A 21,128-nucleotide genomic window follows, 5' to 3' on the forward strand; every position below is an offset into this window, starting at 1 on the left:
CTTGTCACGCGGGAAACGAGGGAATTCAGTCTCTAAGCTGCCTTCCGATTATAAAACCCTGTAGTTCTAGTTCACGTCATCCTTTCGGATTGCTTCCTTAGGACCACCCAAGAAATAGAGGCCAATAGTAACAGTTAAGAAAGAATAAAAATGGGAAGGGAAAATAACTTACTAGGTTTGATATTTTGTCATAGAAAGCAAAACTACATAGCAAAGTTGTAGTTTTTTCAGATTTCACTGACTCATGAAGTTAAATTAACACTTGCCATTTCTTAAAATCAAGACAGCAAAAGTTAATGGATTTCTGCAGTCAATCCAAAGTAAGGTAAATGTGGCAAGGTACCAAAAGCTTATTTAGGTCCCTTTGAGAACTGCAGTCCTGATACAGTTCCTCTGTGGAAACTGGAGAAATCTAAGCCTGTACCTAAATCCTGTGCTATTTCCATCCCATTTTAGCCTCACTTTAAGAGCAACCCATGTAAGGTCTTTCACCCAAAACACATGGAAAGAACCAATAGGAATATAAGACTTTAAATGATAACAACAGGATTGTCTTTTTTCAGTGATAATGAGGTTTCTTTAATCTTGCTGAGAATACTGGTTTGTGTGTTTAATTTCCCTACAACTGAATGGTACTGTGCACTCCTCAGCACTCACACTTACTGGCTGTAGCTCATGTTTGAGTAACAACTGCATTTGTCACCTAGGAGCCTCATTAGTTCACGCCGTATCTGCAATCTGCATGCAGAGGCTCCTGGTGGAAACACCACTGTTTCACTCCTGCTGCTGCTCCCCTGGGCCCCTGGCATACAGCCTCAGGGGCTCAGCCTGAGCAAAACCACCTGCCCATGCAGCCGACATGCTTGCTCCCCGAATGCACTCCTGCTGCCGACATAAAGTCACGTGTGAGTCACACTGTAATCTTCACGTGTATTTTCTACTGGGAATGGGCAATTCACTACATAAGGAATTTTATATATAAGAAGAAAGTTAATCTAGATGGGCAGATTAAATGCCAAAGGGATTTGAATGTGGGCTTTCTTCTGGAAAGGAATTACTAGTCTTACATTAGGAATCCCCAGAAGATCGAACTTAAGTTTCACATGGCCCAGTCAACATGCTCAATAGCGTTTCTCTCAAAACTGGAAGTGTGCTTAAAGGTTCTAAAATTATAATTTTCTCCCTTCAAGTATTACATACCCCATAAACACTTCAGTAAGGAAATCCACTTAGGTTTACGATGAACCAAAGGATTTAAAAAGCCAGCACAGACTATAAAAGCAAAGCCATGTGGACTGTAAAACACAATCCCAGATGGAACAGGGGAGCGGGGAGGAGGTGGCTCTTCAACACTTTCTATTGAGACCAGGAGCTGTGCTCTTGTCCCTGAATGGGAGACACTGGCCCAGAGGATTCCCACTGTGTGATGCGCAGTGAGTTAAGACGACGGAAAGCAAAGGAAACCCTAAATCCGCATACTACCGTTTAAACACATGGAAGCTACATTTCTTGTACCTACCTCTTTTGACAACCTTTTTAGGCCCTAGAAGATTTAGGGTGACCTGTGATAAAATTAACGGAGACTTCTCAGAGTGGCAATGGGCCAGGGACTCAAATGCTCCCCTGTAACCCGCCTCCCTCCCTGACTCTCCCACTCCCTGGTTTCTGAGAGCACCGGATTTGGGAAGACGAAACACATGTGTGGCCAGGGCGTACGTGGTGACCAGCGGACTGCAGTGCCGCATCAATGGCGTTACTGTGACTTAGCTAAGGCACGAAAACTCAAAGGAGGCCAATGTAGGTCTAACTCAAAGCACACGACCACACGCATCGGAGAGACATACTGCACCGAAGGCGACGGCGAGCATAGTCTGCATCCGGGCGTCTTCCAGGGTGCTCAGGAGCCCCTTCTTGCTGAGCAGAGCCCTCCCGGCCAGCGTCCAGAACTTCACGTGTTTCACCCCCACAGAGACAAACTGGGAATCTGAGTCTGGTCGGAACTCGGCCACAAAGATACGCTGGTTGTGACCGGCCTTGCTGGCGATTTTGGCACCTGACAGAAAAAAGGTACGACAAAATCACGAAGGTTAACCTGAGAACTAAGCTAGTTTTTACAGGATCAGTTACTTAAAATATACATAGTTCAAACAGCAAACGCTTATTTAAAAAAGAGGGTGTGCCCGCTGCCCCGCTGCCTAGCAACCACATGGTACACCACTGCATCCTTCTGTAGAGGGTCCTTGGAACATAGTTTTGCAAGCGCTGCGTGCGGGAGCTTCTTATCATTTAAGGGGCGTTTTATTTGTTTATGGTTTATAAAGATGTGTTAACACGGACAGCTGCTTGTTCTTTCATCCCACGAGCATCTGTCCAGCCGCCTGTAACTGGCAGGCTGCCGTACTGCCGCCACCCTTCAAGGGGAGCGTGAGACTTCAGAAACCATACCTTGTTTTTCTTCTACGTAGCTCTAGGAATTTCACTTTTTCTGGTAGCTATGTATCTGAAAAGTTTTCTCTGAAGTGTGTATGACCCTACTGACCTTCCACTGTTACTTACAATATATTTCATTGTCCTTCTTTTTAAATTTTTTCACAGTGATTTTTGGACAGAGAGAAGAGGAAAGGTGAGAGGACAGAGAGACAGAAACATCAGTTTGTTGTTTCGCTCACTCATGCACTCACTGGTTGGCTCTTGCGTGTGCCCTGACCGGGGACTGAACCCACAACCTTGGCCTACTGGGTCAACACAACTGAGCTACCCGGCCAGGGCCGTTCCCATTCTTGATTAAGACCCCCTGTAACTAATCAAACACGAGCAACACTCTCGCTGAAAGAAAAGAGCAGCAAATCACCTGTAATGCTAATTACTTTCATTCACACTTTGTGAGCTTAGAACGCCCCTGGGTTTTCAAGTGGGACACACCTGCAGCAGCCCCAGCTGTGTGCCGTGCACCATGCGAGGCCGTGTGAATAATGACTTCATTCACCGAGTCGAGGCAAATACTAGACAGAGAACTCATATCACCACAGTGTCCTTGTGTTTTAAAATCACCAAGCAGAAAGAACCCCACCTTCCTGCCATCTCCAGATGGTAACGGTGTGTTCTGGGTCTAGCCCCACAGACAGCAGGAGCTTGCCGGTAGCGCTGAAGCTGACTGAGCACACGCCCTTCGAATGGTAGCATCTCAGTATAGACTAAGGTCTGCTTGTTGACTGCATCCCAGATGTGGATGGAAGGAGCTGTAGCTGAATAAAGATAAAATCCGACGGTTGTGATACACCTCTTATAAATGTTTCCATTTCTAAAGCAGAGGCATGCTAATCTCTGAAACATGGAAAAACACATACCAAAGAGAGGCTGTGTGCTTGATTAAAAATGTGTAACTATGACTAAGTTAAAAAGAAAAAAAGGAGCCCTGGCTGGCATAGCTCAGTGGATTGAGCACGGGCTGTGAACCAAAGCATCGCGGGTTCGATTCCCAGTCAGGGCACATGCCTGGGCTGCAGGTCACGGCCCCCAGCAACTGCACATTGATGTTTCTCTCTCTCTCTCTTTCTCCCTCCCTTCCCTCTCTAAAAATAAATAAATAAAATCTTTAAAAAATACTTTAAAAAGAAAAGAGGAATGAAAAAAATGCAGAATACTTTTCAGTCTATAGTCCAAATTGTACTTTAGAGAAAAAAGCATTTAGATAAGCAAATTAGGCAATCACAACTTTAAACACAAAAATAATGCATGTTTTAGATACGTTAAATCTTTATATACTTAAGTGAAGAAATATATATATATATATTACACAATGAAGTATCAGGGTATAGTCAGTACCCAGGCTATCTGAAGGAGAGATAAAAAGCAAACACAAACTGCAAAAAGCAACAGGTAGGGAGCCCCCGGAAGGGATCTGTGCAGAAACCTGTAACCACACAGACGGCTGGTAAACGCTGCGTCCACGTCACTTTCTCAGACAGTGTTTTTAAAACAGGATTTGATGGGAGAAACAAAACTAATCTTTTTTAAAAATTACATTTGTCGCTATTCATCTTGTGATAGCCTGTTTCTACTGCTTAAAAAATTTCCCAGTTCTCTGTATTTTCTAAGTTAAAAAAAGTGATAGCCTTGTATTGTCCTCTTTTTTATGAATGACACCTTTAAGAAATGGTAAGTTAATTCAGCAGCTAATTCAGTCTCAGATTGTAAATACTCGTAACAAAATAACCAAAATACTAATGTACATTTGCTTTAAATTGTAAATCTACTATAAATAATGTATTACAAAAATAGAGAAATATTAAGTAAGACAAGTTATCTTTTTTTTTTTTTTTTTTTTTTTCTTTTTTTTAAATATTTTATTTATTTATTTTTAGAGAGGGAAGGGAGGGAGATAGAGAGAGAGAGAGAGAGGGAGAGGGAGAAACACCAATGTGCGGTTGCTGGGGGTTATGGCCTGCAACCCAGGAATGTACCCTGGCTGGGAATTGAACCTGGGACACTTTGGTTCCCAGCCCACGCTCAATCCACTGAGCTACGCCAGCCATTTGGTACAGAAAGAAATTTTGGTCTCTAAAGAAAATATTCTGACAAATTTAGACTATATTGTATACTATCTGCAATTTACATTATAGAATGATAAATTAAATCTGATAGTTCCTCAAAGTAGTTATAATACATTAAACTGTGGATTTAACTTTGAGTATCATTAAGCAGAAACTGTTCAAAGATTTATACAACTCTATTGGTAGCTTTTCAAGCTATTCTTTCTTACTTTTTTTCAATGACAGGTGATATAAAATTTATACAACTTTATGTAAAAAATCAAAACTAGCCCTGGCTGGTGTGGCTTGGTGGATTGAGCACTGGCCTGTGAACTGAAGGGTTGCTGGTTCAATCCCCAGTCTGGGCACACGCCTGGGCTGTGGGCCAGGTCCCATGGTTGGGGATGCACGAGAGGCAAATGATGGATGTATCTCTTGCACATCAATGTTTCTCTCCCTCTTTTCCACCCTCCTTCTCCTCTCTCAAGAAATAAATAAAAATAATAATCTTTAAAAAATCAAAACCACATGGAAATAGACATAAAAAAGGTTACCATGTTATAAAATAAGCTGCTTAGGTGTTAACAATTGATGATAATTTAAGTACTGGAGCTAAAATTTGAGTGTTCCTCATTCATTAGCAGTCAAAGGATAGGAGGACTGTAAACTAATACCAATAATGTGTTACACGGTTCAAATTTTTTTTTAAGATTTTATTTATTTATTTTTTAGAGAGTTGGGGAAGGGAAGGAGAAAGAGAAGGAGAGAAACATCAATGTGTGGTTGCCTCTAGTACAGCCCATACTGGGGATACGGTCTGCAACCCAGGCATGTGCCCTGACTGGGAATCAAACCGGCGACGCTTTGGCTTGCAGGCCTGAGCTCAATCCATTAAGCTACACCAGCCCGGGCACATGGTTCAAATTTAAAATGTAAATATTTGCTGGCAGATCACTCTAATATCTTGCTAGTGATAAATATTACATGGGTCTTCTATAATATAAAAACATTTTTATAAGTTTACAAACAGCATCTCTGGGCAATTCATATGCTATTATTTGTCTAAATGTTACGAAGCAGATAATGGAATTTCCAGGAACATTACACAGTTATTTTTATCTCCAAATTTACTATGTCACAAATTACAGAGTTCTAGTTATCTAAAATTTAAATCACAAGTAATCTCAGATAAGCTGAATTACTGAGCCTTTCCAGCACTTACGAAGAATTAAGTGAGATGGTCAGAAACTACTACCAGGAACCCGCTCTGAAACATGTAACCATGACTACGTGTGGGACCGCTCCACGGTTAGACGGCTCCAAACTCACCGATGCAGCACCAGGTAAGGTGCCAATCACTGGGAATGTTCAAGGCCTAACTTAAACTCACTAAAGGAGGATTAAGTTAGTTTATTAAGTACATTTAATTTCCTCCTTTACAGTTGTCATTCGGTTTCCCTTGGGGGATTGGTATCCAAACCTGGACGTTCTAGTCCCTCATGCAAATGGCACAGTATTTGCATACAACCTACATTTGCATATAGGCTACAGCAGTGTCTGCATACCCTGTTTCATTTGCATGGATTCAGCATCCCGCTCAGTGTGTGGTAAATTCAAATTCTGCTTTTTGAGATTTTTCTGGGATCTTTTTTCTGGGTATTTTCGATCTGCCATTGGTGGAGCCCATGGCTACCGAGGGCCAACTGTAATCGAAAGTCTGGGCTGCAGTCCACCAGTGTCTGCTCTGGTGTGTGACCAGGAGAGCAAGGCCCTTGCCAGCTGTGCTGAATGAATTTGTAACTGAAGAGTTGAATCACAAAACCATGCTTTCTGCTGGAGGAGAAGAGGGCGGAGAAACAAATTACTGGGGAATGTTTTCATATCAGACCACTACTTCTTACTGTATTAGTAAAGTGAGAGTTCAGCTGAAAAGTCTACTTATCACGTATCTGAAAACAATGGACACACACCGTTCAGCTAATAGCTTTTGAAATTCACAAGGCCATGGTCAAAATCACTAATAAAAAGTTGTTCTTATATCTTTAAATGATCTGTTGACCTAATATGGCAAAACTGGCACAGTAAATAAAATTTTTAAAAATCTGCTTTCAGGGAGTAAAGTTTATTGAGGAATATTTAAGTTTTAACCTGCCTCCACTCTCACCAGCTCTATGACACTGGCAAGTTCACGCCCACCGTGAAGAATTCTCGGGACGACCAGACACGTGATACGTGCACAGTGCTGACCACAGTGCCGGGCTCGCTGAGGTCAGGAATATGTATACACACACACACACACACACACACACACTAAATATCGCTACTGTCGGAGACTGGGCTCGGTATCATGACATCAAGGTGATGTGTTCTTCCTTTTTTGAAAATCCAAAATAGGTGCAAGTATCTCATTATAAAACCCGGAGCATCGTTACCGAACAATGTAACTAAACGCAAAAACCGATCAACTCTCCTCACCTGACATGTCCGCTGAATCGCCTAAAATGGAAAAGGAGAAGAAAAACAATTACCCACGAGTAACATAAATACTAAAAATAAAATCTGTAAAAACTCAGTTACCATAAAATAGTGATCATTTTAAAATAAATAACAACGCATCATATAGTTAATTTTATATGAAATTGATTAAAGTGTAAGTGAAGCCAAAAATTTAAGCTATGCATTATGAAGATTAACATTCTATACATATAACCTTTCAAACCTTGCATCAATACTTTCCTTTCTTTGTATTCAATAAGTTACATAAAATTTTAATGACTTCAAAATAATAAAAATGATATGATTTAAATGGATACAGTCCTCATTTTGGTTTGCAGATGAACTGTTAATAGGCCCTTTCAGGTTATATTGCATCTCTACCTGAAGGGAAGAGTGACATCTAAACCTCCAGAGAAATAATGGCAAAAGTCACTATGTAACTCAAGAAAGAAGCAGTTCTTAATTCAGGCCATAAATTACCATATTTTGCTGTGTATAATGCACACCCATGTTTTTGACCCAAACTTTCAGGAAAAAAAACTTTCAATTTTTTAATTCAATTTTTTACTTATTTATATTGAGATACTTGGTTTTTCACATTATAAAGGAATTTTAGCATTTATTTTTGAACATCTTATGGTACAAGAAATTTTATGTAACCAATACTTAAAAAATGTAAGAACAGATACAAGGTATTTCCGGTACTACCATGTATAATGCGCACCCTTACTTTTCCCTCAAAAATGTGGGCAAAAAGGTGTGCATTATACATGGTAAAACACAGTAACATATATTTGTTAATTTTTTCAAACTAAATTTTTGTATGAGTAAAAGATTGCCAGGGAAGAAAACATGAAAGCCTACGCTCATCATATTCGCAGCAGAGATACTTATTAAGCAAGATTTAGAAGCACAGGACTTCAACAAGAAGAAAGGAGGAAAACTGTAGAAATCCTCCCAAGACAGATGCTGGCGTTGGCAGAGCCTCGCATCCCCATGAAACGCACACCCGCACGAGGGCCTGCTGACGATGCAGGCCCGCGCTGCCCCGCCCTGGGACACGGGGAAGGGACTAGCTGCTCCCGCTAAGCAGGCCGCTCAGGAAACACCACTCGGGGTTCCGGACACGCCCTTACAACACTCGCATGGTGAGAGGACTTCCAACCACGCCACACGAAGGGTGGTTCAAAGACTCGGGGTGCTTTGTTTGGAAGCCGGGTTTGTCCCTGAATATCCCGCAGGACCTGGGACAAGAGTACAGAGACCTAAACATGACAGGCCTAAGTATTTTCAGGTTATCAGTCAAGATAAATTAAAATATAATATTTTATCTTATCTTGGTAAGTGCCCCTCTAAGAAACTCTGAAGGCCTGGTTCAAATTTAGAACTCCTCAGAATTTGGGTGGCGTGAGACAGCCTTAGCCCAGCCCTTTCTCTTCCCACTCCCAACTTACCCCACCCCCACGAGCCATGGAAGCTCCTGTGGAGGGTCGGCTGGGCAGGGTGTGGGCCCTGGGGTTTCCTGGGTGGTGTGGGCCAAGGTCAGCCCCCACCTGTGTTCTGCCTGGGGCCACCCTGCCTGAGCTATAAAGCAATCTGAGGTGGCTGCTATTTGTGCTGGGCTTGGAGATTCCCAGGCAAAGCCAAGCTGTGAATCTAGGCTGGTTGCAGCTAGTGCCCTGCCTGGGGCTCACTGAGGCCAGCAGTTGCTTCTTTGAGAAGATTTAGGAAGTTGTGCAGCATGAGCCAAGGCCAGGCATTCGTATGGAAAAGCCACTGTTAACAGCTGTAAACTGGATGGGATGGAGCCTCAGGGGGTCTCCAGGGCCCATTGGGCAAACAGTGGTAGACAGCTTGATGGAGTCTAAGATAAGGCATCCATCTGCCAGGTCTGGGGCTCTGTGGGAGGAGGGTTCAGAAAAGGAACAATGGCCTCTGCCCCCCTTTCTGCCTGGGAGAAAGCTGCCCCCCAGCTCTGGCCTTGATGCCAGACACTTCAGTTCCTCCCCGTGCACCACTGGTGCCTTTCAAGCTGCTACGCTGGTGCTGGAGCTCAGAGGGAGCGAGTCTCAGTAACTCCATGTGTGGGCTCTTTAAGAGGAACGGCTTGGGACCCCAGAAGTTTCTTCTACCTACTCAATCCCCCCTGGTTTTTGCAGCCAGAAGTTGTGGGGACTCATCTTTCTGGCACTGGAACCCTGAGCTGGGGGTCCTGGTGTGGAGCTGGGACTCCTCGTGCCCGAGATGTCCCTCCCAAATTTTTATGCACCACATGTGGGTGTGGGACCATCCTGTTCCATGTCTGCGTCCCTCCTACCAGTCTGGATGGATGTGGTTTCTTTAATTCCATAGTCGTCAGACTTCCATTCAACTCAATTTCTGATGGTTCTGGGTAATGGTTGTTTTAGAATGTAGTTGTAATTTTGATGTGGTTGTGTGAGGAGGTGAGCCATGCACCTATGCCGCCATCCTGACCAGAAGTCGGTGTAGCTACTATGATCTACGAATTGTAACAAAGAGAACCATAAACATGTTGGGCATTGTTCTGTGCTTTGTAGGTAAACAAGCTTGGTGGGCCAAGTTAAATACTGACTCAGTTCTCTTTAGGTTCAGAATCCAAAAAGTCCCCCACTCTTCGTTCTTCTCTTGACCCTGTCTGACATTTAATAAGTCACCAGTAAGGAATTTTTGTTGTACGTTTTGCGGGAGAGTAGGAGTGGGCAAGGCCCGGGGCGACCTCCGTGCTGCCTGGACTCTGACTCGGAAGGAGAGAGATGGGGAGGTAACTATTCATTCCGCATTCCCCATGCTGCTGCCTTTCAAAATAAGAGAGAAGAAGAGTACAAATACTGAATCATTATGCTGTATACCTAAAACTAATATAGTGTTATATGTCGATTATATCTCAAAATTTTTGAAAAGGAAGAGTCAAATTTCATGCAAGACTAATTTGTGACATTTCTTAAAAGAGAAGACTAGAGCACTAATATATTAAAGTTGCTTTACAGAGGGAAAGAAGGGGAAAGAAAAGGAGAAGGAACAAAGTTGGAAAACAAAAGAACCACACCTTCTAGAGTTTTATTCACAGAATATAAGTTCCATCAAAGAGGGGTTTTCTGTAAGCAGCTCACACCCCCAAACCCAGGCCAACCCCAGCAGCAGCAGCAGCAGCAGCAGCCCCGGTGTATGCCGGGAGGCGCCGAACTGGGTGCTTCAGTGACAGAATGGTAGCGACGCGGTCCCCCACTGCCACGCAGAGTGAACACAGTTCAACTTCAAAAACGTTGGCAGAAAAGGGGGCTAGATCTATGTATTTATATTCAAAGATTAGAATATTTTGTATTTAACAGGCGAATTGTTGGTCCACTTTGTTCTGAAAAGTAGAAAACTTCACAAAAAAAGAATACAAGGGTCTTTGCAGCACAACTGTAGAAGTAAGCAACCCAGGAAATACGTGTCTAGCTGATCAATTTGGTGCTTGTGTGGAAACACACACAGTAAGAGCATCAACTGTTCAAGAAGAAGACGACACCTGAAAAGCTGGCCCGGCGATGGAGGCCCCCTGAGATCCAACAAGCCTCACGGTCTCTGTCGTTTTTAAAACCCGTGCCAGGGTGGGGAAAGTCTGTCTGACAAACTCTATTACGGAGCATCCGTAGTGAGTGCTGACTGGGGGACACGTCCTAAGGAGACCTGCCACGCTCCCTTCCCCTGGCACAGGTACAGCCTTTGTTTAAGAGCACAGTTCTACAGAGCTAGAGGCGGCAGTACACGTGAGGGTTTCAAACCGGCGGGCGGAGTAGATGGATTCTAGGAGAAGAGAAAGGCTGCGAGGGCTTCAGAGCACGGACCAGACGTGGCTCCCCTCTCCTTCCCGGCTCAGCCCCCCTGATGCAGAGGTGCTGCCCCCCCAACCCCTTGACCTAGTCATTTCTTGGCCCCCCCTTACTTACCTGGTCCTCCTCAAATTCTTCCCCTCTGCTTTACATGTTATTAAATTAAACCTTTTTGCTGATCAGAAACATCTGCTAAAGGACTAAATCCAACTATTTCAACCACCACAAAACAGCTTATTCTTAATTCTGAACGGTTTGCATCAACTCAGATGGCCGAAGTGACAGAAAGATACCTGGAAGTAAATACGGTAAAACTGGGTGTGTGCTTTATGTGCAAATACATTTGGAACAGTACACAAATACATTTTATTTTTTCCCCTGGGATACTGAATTAATCTGAACATGACGATTACTTAAAATTGTTTCTTTTAAAATATACAAACATACCTACTTGGCCAGTTGCCACTATGTTGATAAATTTGGGGTGCTGATTTACAGTGAGGCACAGAATATCATCATTATGTTCCTGATAAAAACTCTGAGCTCCTATGGAAAAAGAATTGGAGAATTAAGTGTGAAAACTTTATACAGCCCAATGCACTTAACCACAGCAATAAACTGTTCTGTGCAACTTGCCAACTTCAACAGGTATTTTTGAGCATTTAATATGTGTACATCATTGTAAGGATGCGAAAATGACTCAGAAATGTGTATTTAACAGGGTGGAGCCCTGACAGGCATAAACTAAAGTGATACAAGACTGAAGGGAGCCCTGCTGGCGTAGCTCAGTGGATTGAGCGCAGGCTGTGAACCAAAGCATCTCAGGTTCGATTCCCAGTCAGGGCACATGCCTGGGTTGCAGGCCACAGCCCCCAGTGACTGCACATTGATGTTTCTTTCTCTCTCTTTCTCCCTCCCCTCTCTAAAAAAAAAATAAAAGTTAAAAAAAAAAGACTGAAGGGAGCAAGTGCCACAGAGAGTTCAAGGTCAAAATGCTTGTGGGAACTCATAGCAGGAAGAGTCTTCTTATGACCCGGCAGGGTGTGTAAATGTGAAGGTGGTGGGAGGGACATTCCAGGTAGAGGCAGTGCAGGTGAAGGTACAAAGGCAGGAAAGTGCTGGGCGCTGCAGACAAAGGGTTCGCTGGTCTGAAGTGCAGGGTCATAAGGAGGAAACGTGAGGAACGTGGTTGAGAGGTGAACTGAAGCTAGAGTTACAGAGGACTTTAAATATCATCCTCCTAAACTGCACGGTTATTCTGTCGTCGGTGGAGAGGTGCTGAAGAGTGCTGACCAAGGAAGGCGTGTGGGTCACCTAGTGCAGTTACAGTGACGAGCCCCTGGCAGACTGTGACGGTGCAGGGGGCAAGGCAGGCAGGCTTGTGCAAGGGCAGCGGACAGGTGGGGGCTGAGGTCAAGAGGGCAGGCCGGCTCCAAATTATAAAGGGTCATCAAAAAGCGAAGGTTCACCCAAAAGGCAAAAAACAAAACAAAACAAAACAAAAACCCTGACGATTTAACAGACCTAACACTACTTTAATATTTCTCAAAGTGAAACTGCTTCATATTTTCCAGGGCTGAGAGTTCGGTTAAATCAGCTAAGTTCATAGATCTACTAGACCCTGACTTTCCTAGACTGTGACTGTAGCAATGTGTCCCCAAACTGGTGAGAGGCCAAATAAGTGTCTGGTCTCCCCTCCACCCTGCCCTTCTACACCCATCGTCAGAAAGGTGACAAATTACAAATACAAAAATTAAAACAATAAGAACTAAAGGGCAGTCAAATGTGGGATTAACATCTGGGTCAGTGACAGGCTGCACACAAGACAGTGAGTGGTTACAGCCCTGGCAGGTAGCTTGGTTGGCTGGAGCGTCATCCTGAATCTAATGAAGGGCCATCAACAGAGCCACAGGCAGGCCACGTGCTTAGCTCACTTCCGCGGCTTTCCAGAGCCTCACTGAGCGCGCCACCCCCACCTCCCCACCCCACGGCAACCCACCCCCACACCATGCCTCCCTCAGTCTCTCTCTGAGACGCCCAGCCAAACTCGCCTATTCCATGTCAGGGTTATGGGGCGACAGAAGAAAGTTACAAATGGTTTCACTATAAAACAAGGTTTCGACACAGGGTAAACCTTCATGTCTAACAGAGACCTATAAGCACTTTGCGGTATGAAATCTTTTTCTGCTGTTACACTCTACAAAAATTGTAAACTTGGTTACTTGCAATATTAATAGACCAACTCTACAGTATGAAATAGTTATATTCTGGGCTCACACACTTTAATTATTTATAGTCATAACTGTAAAGAATTTTAAGATACTAAATTAAAAAAATCCTAAATTTAAAAAAAGTAGGGATGAAGAATCAGGGCTTCCTACCTGTAGCAACATTGTGCAGGATTCCAATGGATGCAGTGTGATAAATTATATCATCACCATCATTTAAATAGTGAACATTATTCCTACAGTCTCTGCCTCGATAGCCAAAAACAAGCTCCAACACGAGGTCCTAGAACGATGAAAAAACCATTATACAATGCCTCATGTCCAAACACTCACTATTTTTTGTTGCATACAGTACTGGTGTCTTCAGACCAAAGAGAGGATGCATTTTGGGTGTTTTACAAACTGCAAACACAAGATTAAGCCAGACATACTTCTTTATGTAACCTGTTTTGGACACATACATGCTGTACTTTTCTATATAATGTTATAAACACAAAAAGGGAATTGCAACGGTCAACTGATTCCAAGAATGTCAGTTCTTAAGTTGTCATGTGTTAAACACTGAGATACTTTTAGTCCCAAAGAAGAATATTCTGATTTGTGTGCACTAGTCAACATATCTGATCTGCATACAAAACTCAATATAAATTATGGCCCAGTATTGTACTTGTCAAGGACCCAAACAGCACACCGATCCTGGTGCACAAGATGAAAGCACACTTTCTCGGACGGCTCATGCTGAACCGCCCACCACTGTCCCTGACACTGTGAGACTGAGTTGGGCAGGGCAGTGCAAGAGTCACCCACCCTCCCACAGCTTTAACACCTCAGCTCTTGACCCAGTTTAACGGTCCTGCTTGCTGCTGCTGATACTGAGATTACGACATGCCTGGGAGAAGCACGGGATGTCAATCTAAACCTCAGGACTGACAGTTAAGCAACCAATGTTAACAACCAAACAAAAAAGGTTATTATTCAATGTTTATTTTCAGTTGAAAATAATGACAAGATTTGGGCATTTACAAAAAGAAAAGAGAATGAACTCAGGATGCATTTTAAGGTCAAGCGAACACTGGGGAATGGGCTGTCCTCACCTCGATGGGCCTCTTTTTCTTGCCAACATTGTTGGTCTGGAGTTTCTCCGGCTGCGGCGGCGCCCTGCTGACGGGGGGCCTGGAACAGGGAAGAGGGGATGAGGCAGGCACCCACCGCAGGTGCCCTGTGGGGCCTCCCTCACCTGCCCTCCAGGGAGAAGCAGTCTAACATGCCCTCATAAACAGTCAGCCCCATCTGTGTCTCTCACTACACTGTGCCCTCTGTATCTGGGTATCATCTAAAACTCGAAGATGGAATAACAGTATCAGAGCTCTTACTCCCTTCACTTTTAATGTCTTTGGTGTATGTTTCATAATGTAAATACTGTACTAGTACGAGAGCAGACTGCTTATAAAAATAAACAAACGTTAGCTTTACATACTCAAACCCTTCTTGATGGGGTGCATTATCAACAACGCCTGGATCACTGCTCCAAAGTATCTATCTATCACGGTATTTTACACATGGCGGGTGCTCAACAGATTCTTCTTGACCTGAATTTTGAAAACTTCTAGGAACTTTCTATACTGCTGGTAACAAGAATCCCGTCGGAGTTCAATTGGTCCTCTACCTGCACCTCTGTGCCCCTCGCCGCCTCCTCTTCCACTAGTCCCTGACAGGGTCACGGCATCGCCGTGGGTCAGGCAAGACACCTCCCGGGTACAAAGCACGGTAATAGGCCGCACAGCGCTCTGTCAGAGCCGGTCGCTGCTAGTACTGCCTCCAACTGCTTCCCTTCCCTTACCCCCACCGCTCCCTAAACGTTTACCAACTCCACCTGCACAGCAGTTTGCAAAAACCCAGGTCCCCTTCCTCTGTCCCCACCACTAGTTCAGCACCTGTTCATCAGGTTCCAGCAGGTGTATCACGTTCCCATTTTTGAACCATTTAAATGTGGAGGCTCTTTCCTAACAACTTTAAATTTTTTTAAGAACTCCAGACCATTTAGTTTTAACTGAGATGGCCATTATTCAAATGCTTAATAACCTTAACACTGAATCTAAGGCAATCATTTATCAACTTCCCCCCTCCAAACTTGAAGCCAATGTTCAATTTTTAAGAACTAAGTCAGGAAATGATACACATTAACTTTCCTGTGAAAATTCCAACATTTATAAGCCCATAAAAAATAAGGCATAACAATACATTTCTATTTTCAAAATGATTTGCACGTTATTTATCCACGAGAAGGAAATGAAGCGTGGCATCCTGAACACGTAGCATGAGGGACGTGTGCCTCTCCCACGGAGCGTGAGTGTGAGGGAGCGCACCAGCACGGCGGGCCGGCGGCACAAACGTTAAATGCCCTTACAAGACTATATGGAGAACTTCGCACATTACCATACATTTTTTGGTTTCAAACCTTTTTTGTATACTTTTAAAAATGCATGTAATTAAAAATCTTACTGAAATGTACGATGTTTAACTCCATGATATTTCTGCTAGGATCATGTCAGAGAAGGGGAAGCAGCCTTGGCTTTGCTTCCAAGTCACGTGGTTGAACTGTAGTCAATGCTGTCACTGCTGCCGACAGCTTTAAGAAACAGGTCATTTTTATCTCTACAATCTTGTGTCATTTAAGCATATTTTAATTTCTGTAAATATAATTCATATAAGATGTATTATTGTTTAAATATATACACCTTGTAAAATTATACAAGTTAAATGGACAAAGTTTTAGAGAAGCAGTTACTTATGTGGTATGTGTGAATCCTATAACTAAGATGCTATTCACTTCAGAAATACTCATTTCAAAGGAGAAAAACATGAAAAACTGTGATTGGAGGCAAAGAATACCAAGTAACATAGCTCATTAATGGGGAATAAAAAAAGAAGATGAAAATACAAAATTAGGCCTTATAAAACAGCAAAGAAAGAGGATTACCTGGAACCTCTTTTTAGCAGCAGATAAAAAAGGGAAAAGATTACAACACAGATTGAATTTAAAACACTTGTAAAATACTTCCTGTAATAAAATACTTTTACAAGTTTAATGCAGATAAACTTCATTGTATATATTAAAGACCTACTGTTTTCATCTATTACTGCATACAAGAAAAGGCTTAAGTTACTCCATTAATGGCAGGGAAATAAGAAAGAATGTGAGAAAGAAAAATAAATGAGAATTCAACATGCTCTGTGTTATAAACATTAAAACTTGCCATTTAAATTTTTTCACCGGGCAATCTGAATTTCAAACAAAATATCAGAGCTTATCTTTGTTCTCAAGAAAGGGCAATAAAACGCTGATATCTAACTTAAAAGGCTGGTTACACGGGAGCTGCTACTAAAGAACGCCGTCTGCAGCCCCTGCTCCCCTTCGTGTGCCCCAGGAGTTCCGTCCCACTGAGCAGGCAGAGGGACTCACTGAGGACCCATGCAGGGTTTGGGGTTTTGATTGCAAGGGAAGTAACTTGAAGAAAAAATTCCCTTAATAACATGAGGACCAAGCAGAGTTGGAAGGGATCACAGGAGTCACCTTTTCTGCCCTCCCCATGCAAGCAGGGCCCTCTCTGCGTGTCTGGAACATCCCCGCAGAGCACCAGGGACAAAGTGGTCACCTAACCTCGGCACGGACATCGCTTGCGACGGGGAGGACATTCGCATCCAAGGCAGCGATAACCTCTCCACTTAGTTTTTATTTTGAAGCAAGCGACTCCTACCACAATGAATTACTCTTTACGTGAGGTGCCTTCCGACTCCCCTCCAGCCCGGGCTTCCTTCTAGACCAGAGTGAACTGCGCACGTCCCTTCAAACCGCTGCGAGGACCAGTCCTAAATAAGCCACTCCAGATCCGGGGCTAGACCTGAGCATTTTATTTGTTAATATAGTGTTAGCAGCATCGTGGGGGCCTTTTTAGGAATTACCCCTCGCACTAGACTCATCTTCACACACGTCACCCCCCGCAAAAACCCACAGGTAACTGCCGCCGACTGCAAACTAGGGAGGGCCTCGAGTTTCAGTTTCTGTACAGTCTGGTTTCAGATCTGCTTTCTTCGCCCTGATCTTCCAGCATTCTCCTGATGGCACCTTTTAAGAAAACTTCTCCACAAGCCTTGTGCACACCGTTCTCTTTCAGAAACTGAAGACACTTTGCTCTCACTAAAGGCAGCTGCAGAAGCGCCCAGAGTCCTTTCTCGCACATGTGTTACCACACAAATACCGTCGTTGCCCTATGTGAACGTTTTAGAATTAATAAAGGCATTACACATGCATTAAATGATACCAGTTTATAAACTGAAAGTTCTTCCCCAGATAAAAATGTGGGGTTAACAGATTGTTGTTATGGGTCTCTGAAACTTAAGGAAAAACTGAAACCGTCTTGAGCACAGGAGTTTATGAAAAGTCGCTTCTAAACCAGTGATCGTAAGAAAGGACCCTGACAACAGCGCTCACAGGCTGCATCTGTGAAATGCAGCTCCTTCACAGGATCTGTCCTGCGTCCTTCACCGCCTGATTCTGTCGTGACAAATGTGGTTCAGTGCTGTACAGGGAAAAGATACACTCGAAAATATTCTAAATACTCAAAAGCCAATTTTTGAGCAAGGTATTTTCTTTAATAAAACACTTACCTTACTACCCCCTGCCTTCAAAAGGAGCAGAAGGGAAAAAACATAAGAAACATATATGAAAACTAACAATGAATAAAATGTACTAGTTTAATATGCAGAATAAAAGTAATATGACAACAAACTTTTAAATAAATAAAAAAGTACCAAATTTTATGTCTCACGGTTTTGAATATTTTTATTCAAAAAAATTAAAAATGTAATTGACAATAAACTAAATATATAAGATCTACTTCACAAATATTTATAGAAAAAAATAACAAAATTACTGTCATTCAGGAAAAAAAATCTGACAAAACTATCAACCAAGTACACTACTAATCAAATTGTTATCAGAAAAACTTTCCTTTTAAATGGATATTTGACAAGTATTTGTTTTAACTGTTTATAAAGTATTTTATTTCATATTTAAGTGGCAATAATATATTTTATCTAAAATGTGAAAGCAATTATACAGAACATTTCCTCTCCTTACAAATATATTCAAAATTGGTAAGAAGATGCATCTGTTTACTTTTACTTCCTTTGATTCTTTCGCTTCATGAAGACTCCTGACCATGAATAATAATACTACTGGCTGCTGCCTTGAGGTCTTTAGAAGAATTTAGTGGAGCCGTGTTATAATTTAAGAACAACGTGCAAAGGAACTTCAAAAGTAACTCTGAGAGGTCAGTGTGAAAAGTGCAGGCCAACCCTGCCAGTCACTCCTCTCGGGCAGCAAGGCCCCCGCCTCGGTCAGAACCGGGTCACTGCAGTGACGAGGGGGAGAATGTGTGTGTTCCACCATGACCGACGGCCCGCAGATTAAAGTCAGGTCACACCGACGTAACAAATTTATGTGATAAATGATAGTATTTTTCTTTTAAAAAACAATATAATAAATGGAAAAGACTATGGGAACAGCAAATTCCTTCTCCTTTATGCGATACTTTTCATGTTCCACGACCTGTGAGAAATAATTTTAAGTAACACTAAGCACTATATTGCAGATATTCTAATTAGGAACATCCACATTTGCATATTTGAATCTATTGCTTTAATTAATAAATATGTATAGTGTTCATTACTTTGTAAATATAATTTCAGAACATGTTTCAGTGTTAACCAGAGTACTCCTCAGGTTGCTTTGTAGCTCATTCCATGCGAGGAATGTCATTGATAAAAATCTACTACCTAAACTCTTTTTATAAAGTATTTCATTTAAACCTTGAAATACTCCGTAAGCTGGAGCTACCATGATCATTTTACCTCTGAGGGCACTGAGGCTCAGAGAGGATGAACAGTTTTCTGGAGCACACTCTGGTAAAGGAGAAGATGAGTATTTCAACCCATCTGTTTGGATCCAAAACCATGCCCTGTGCGCAGTCTGACTCTGCCTCCTCCTGTGTCCCTTTGACCCTGGATCCCGTGCAAGTATTCAGATAACGGTCTGGTCAGCTTTCTGGAAACACATCTCTAGCTTCTACTCTGTCTCTTTATACGTGATGCCAACACAGACTGTCTCCCGTGAAGCGACTCACCGCTGCTGCATCTGGGGTGCACCACCAGCCAACGGGGGACCTGAAACATGCTGTGAGGCAGTCTCCACCTCAACACCCACCCAGAACCCGCCTGGAACTCTGGGGTGAATGGCCAGCTCCCCCTTCTCCATCACCGCCACGCTTCTCACCCTTCCGACTCCGTCCTTTCCTGAGCACCAAACCACCGGTGCAGGTCGAGGCCCCTGCCCACGCTGCCTTGCACGGCTGCTTCTGCCGGCCGAGCCCCAGCGTGCTTCAGCACGGCCCTCGCCCACTGCACACTCGCCCGAATCTCCGCAAACTCTGTCCACTGCGGGGGCATTCCTTCCCTCAGCGTTCCCCTCGAACATTCTTACGGGCTTCTCATATTCGTCTTCCTCGTCACAGCTCTCCACACGAGAGGTCGGTCGCTGTTGTTTCCACCCCCCACTCCTTCCCCATTCCTCACTGCCGCTTCCCGCTCACTTTCCCTGCACCTGCCTTAAAGCCTCTGTGTGCTGCTGAAGTCCCTGCCACTCACCGGTCCCTGTGCCCCTCTGTTGGCTTCTGTCTCCCCTACTGACCTTCACAGCAGCAGGTTCACAACGTCTCACCTGATGTGTCCCCAGCTCAGACACTTTAGAGTTAGCGCTCATAAAATTATTTTGTACATGTCCCTATTTTTTACTTGCTGATTCCAGACAAAGACCACTAATTCCCATTAAAAACAAGCTATACTTTAAATTGCCTTCTTGACAATTTTTGAAATAATGATTTTCTATCCTTGACTAAAAGCAGATAGCTCAAAAGGCCTTTTTAAAACTTAGTTATCTCTGTTCACGTGCTTCCTAAAAAGTACCTGATGTTGGAGTCAATTTTTATTCTCTCCCTCAGCCCCAAAGCGTACGTTTATAAAAGTTAGCAAATAAGATTCCTTTAATTGTGGAGACTTTATACATGGCATCGTTCCCTGACCTACCTTCAAAAACCAGTGTCCCCACCAAAAACCACTTAAGGAAAAACATGTTTTCTAAGAGGTGCGGCGGATAGTGTGATGAAAGAGTGCTAGTGTTAGCTTTTGCGAACATTCATTCAGTTAAACAGTAAATTCAATTTTTAACAGTATCTTTTTCCTCATCTAGTTTTAAACTTGACTGTTACCTCTCATCCACTGAAGGTTCTTTTTGTTGCAAATGAGGCTTGAGTCCAAACATTGGACGAAGGTTCGTTGAGAAGGCTCTGATGGCGTAACTGATTTCATTCTCCCTTGTGACGTCACTGTCATAGCCTATTAAAATGAAAGAATGACTTGTTGGGTGACAATGAAAGAGACCAAGTATGATTTTATAATTTGGATACAAGGATGTGCAATGATATGAAACAAGTTAAACTGTATTAGAGCCAAATTATAAAGTAACATAAAGCCAGTAACAATGGTGTAGAAGAATATTTAATGATATGTAACAATGTTTTCAAAGTATTACTAAGTGATAACAGCAAGCTACAAAAAAGTAGTTCAACAGGATACCATTTTTGTTAAAAACATGCTGGGTATATAAGATGCACATACCCTTATTAAGGGACCTTAAAATGTTAACAGAGATTGCCCCTGACTAGTTAAATTATGGATAATGTACTTATTATTTATGTAAAAAGTGTTTTTCAATTTTTCTATAATGAACTGGCATTACTGGTAATATTAGGAATTATTTTAAAACGAGGTTAGATACTATAATTTTTCAACAGTACTTATTTAAGGATGATTATCTTACACTTGTAGATAAAGAATATCTAAGTCATCAATACATGACAGTCTGTTATTCCTGAGTCACAAAAGTAACTTTGGTGTTAAATAGACCAAATATACTGAAA

At 42.7% G+C, this 21,128-nt stretch overlaps 1 protein-coding gene across 1 annotated transcript in view; it reads right to left on the reverse strand.

Moving 5' to 3' along the window:
- EML5 (EMAP like 5) overlaps positions 1 to 21,128 on the reverse strand; it is a 116,655-nt gene that overhangs the window by 10,481 nt on the left and 85,046 nt on the right. Inside the window, 10 exon segments of the mRNA XM_028508137.2 lie at positions 1,845 to 2,053; positions 3,071 to 3,194; positions 3,196 to 3,245; positions 7,008 to 7,028; positions 11,312 to 11,410; positions 13,246 to 13,375; positions 14,187 to 14,265; positions 16,073 to 16,081; positions 17,761 to 17,775; positions 20,418 to 20,544. Of these exon segments, the coding sequence (XP_028363938.1) occupies positions 1,845 to 2,053; positions 3,071 to 3,194; positions 3,196 to 3,245; positions 7,008 to 7,028; positions 11,312 to 11,410; positions 13,246 to 13,375; positions 14,187 to 14,265; positions 16,073 to 16,081; positions 17,761 to 17,775; positions 20,418 to 20,544 (863 nt within the window).

The sequence above is a fragment of the Phyllostomus discolor genome, chromosome 1, assembly GCF_004126475.2.
Source record: "Phyllostomus discolor isolate MPI-MPIP mPhyDis1 chromosome 1, mPhyDis1.pri.v3, whole genome shotgun sequence".
In the NCBI taxonomy this organism is placed as follows: Eukaryota; Metazoa; Chordata; class Mammalia; order Chiroptera; family Phyllostomidae; genus Phyllostomus; species Phyllostomus discolor.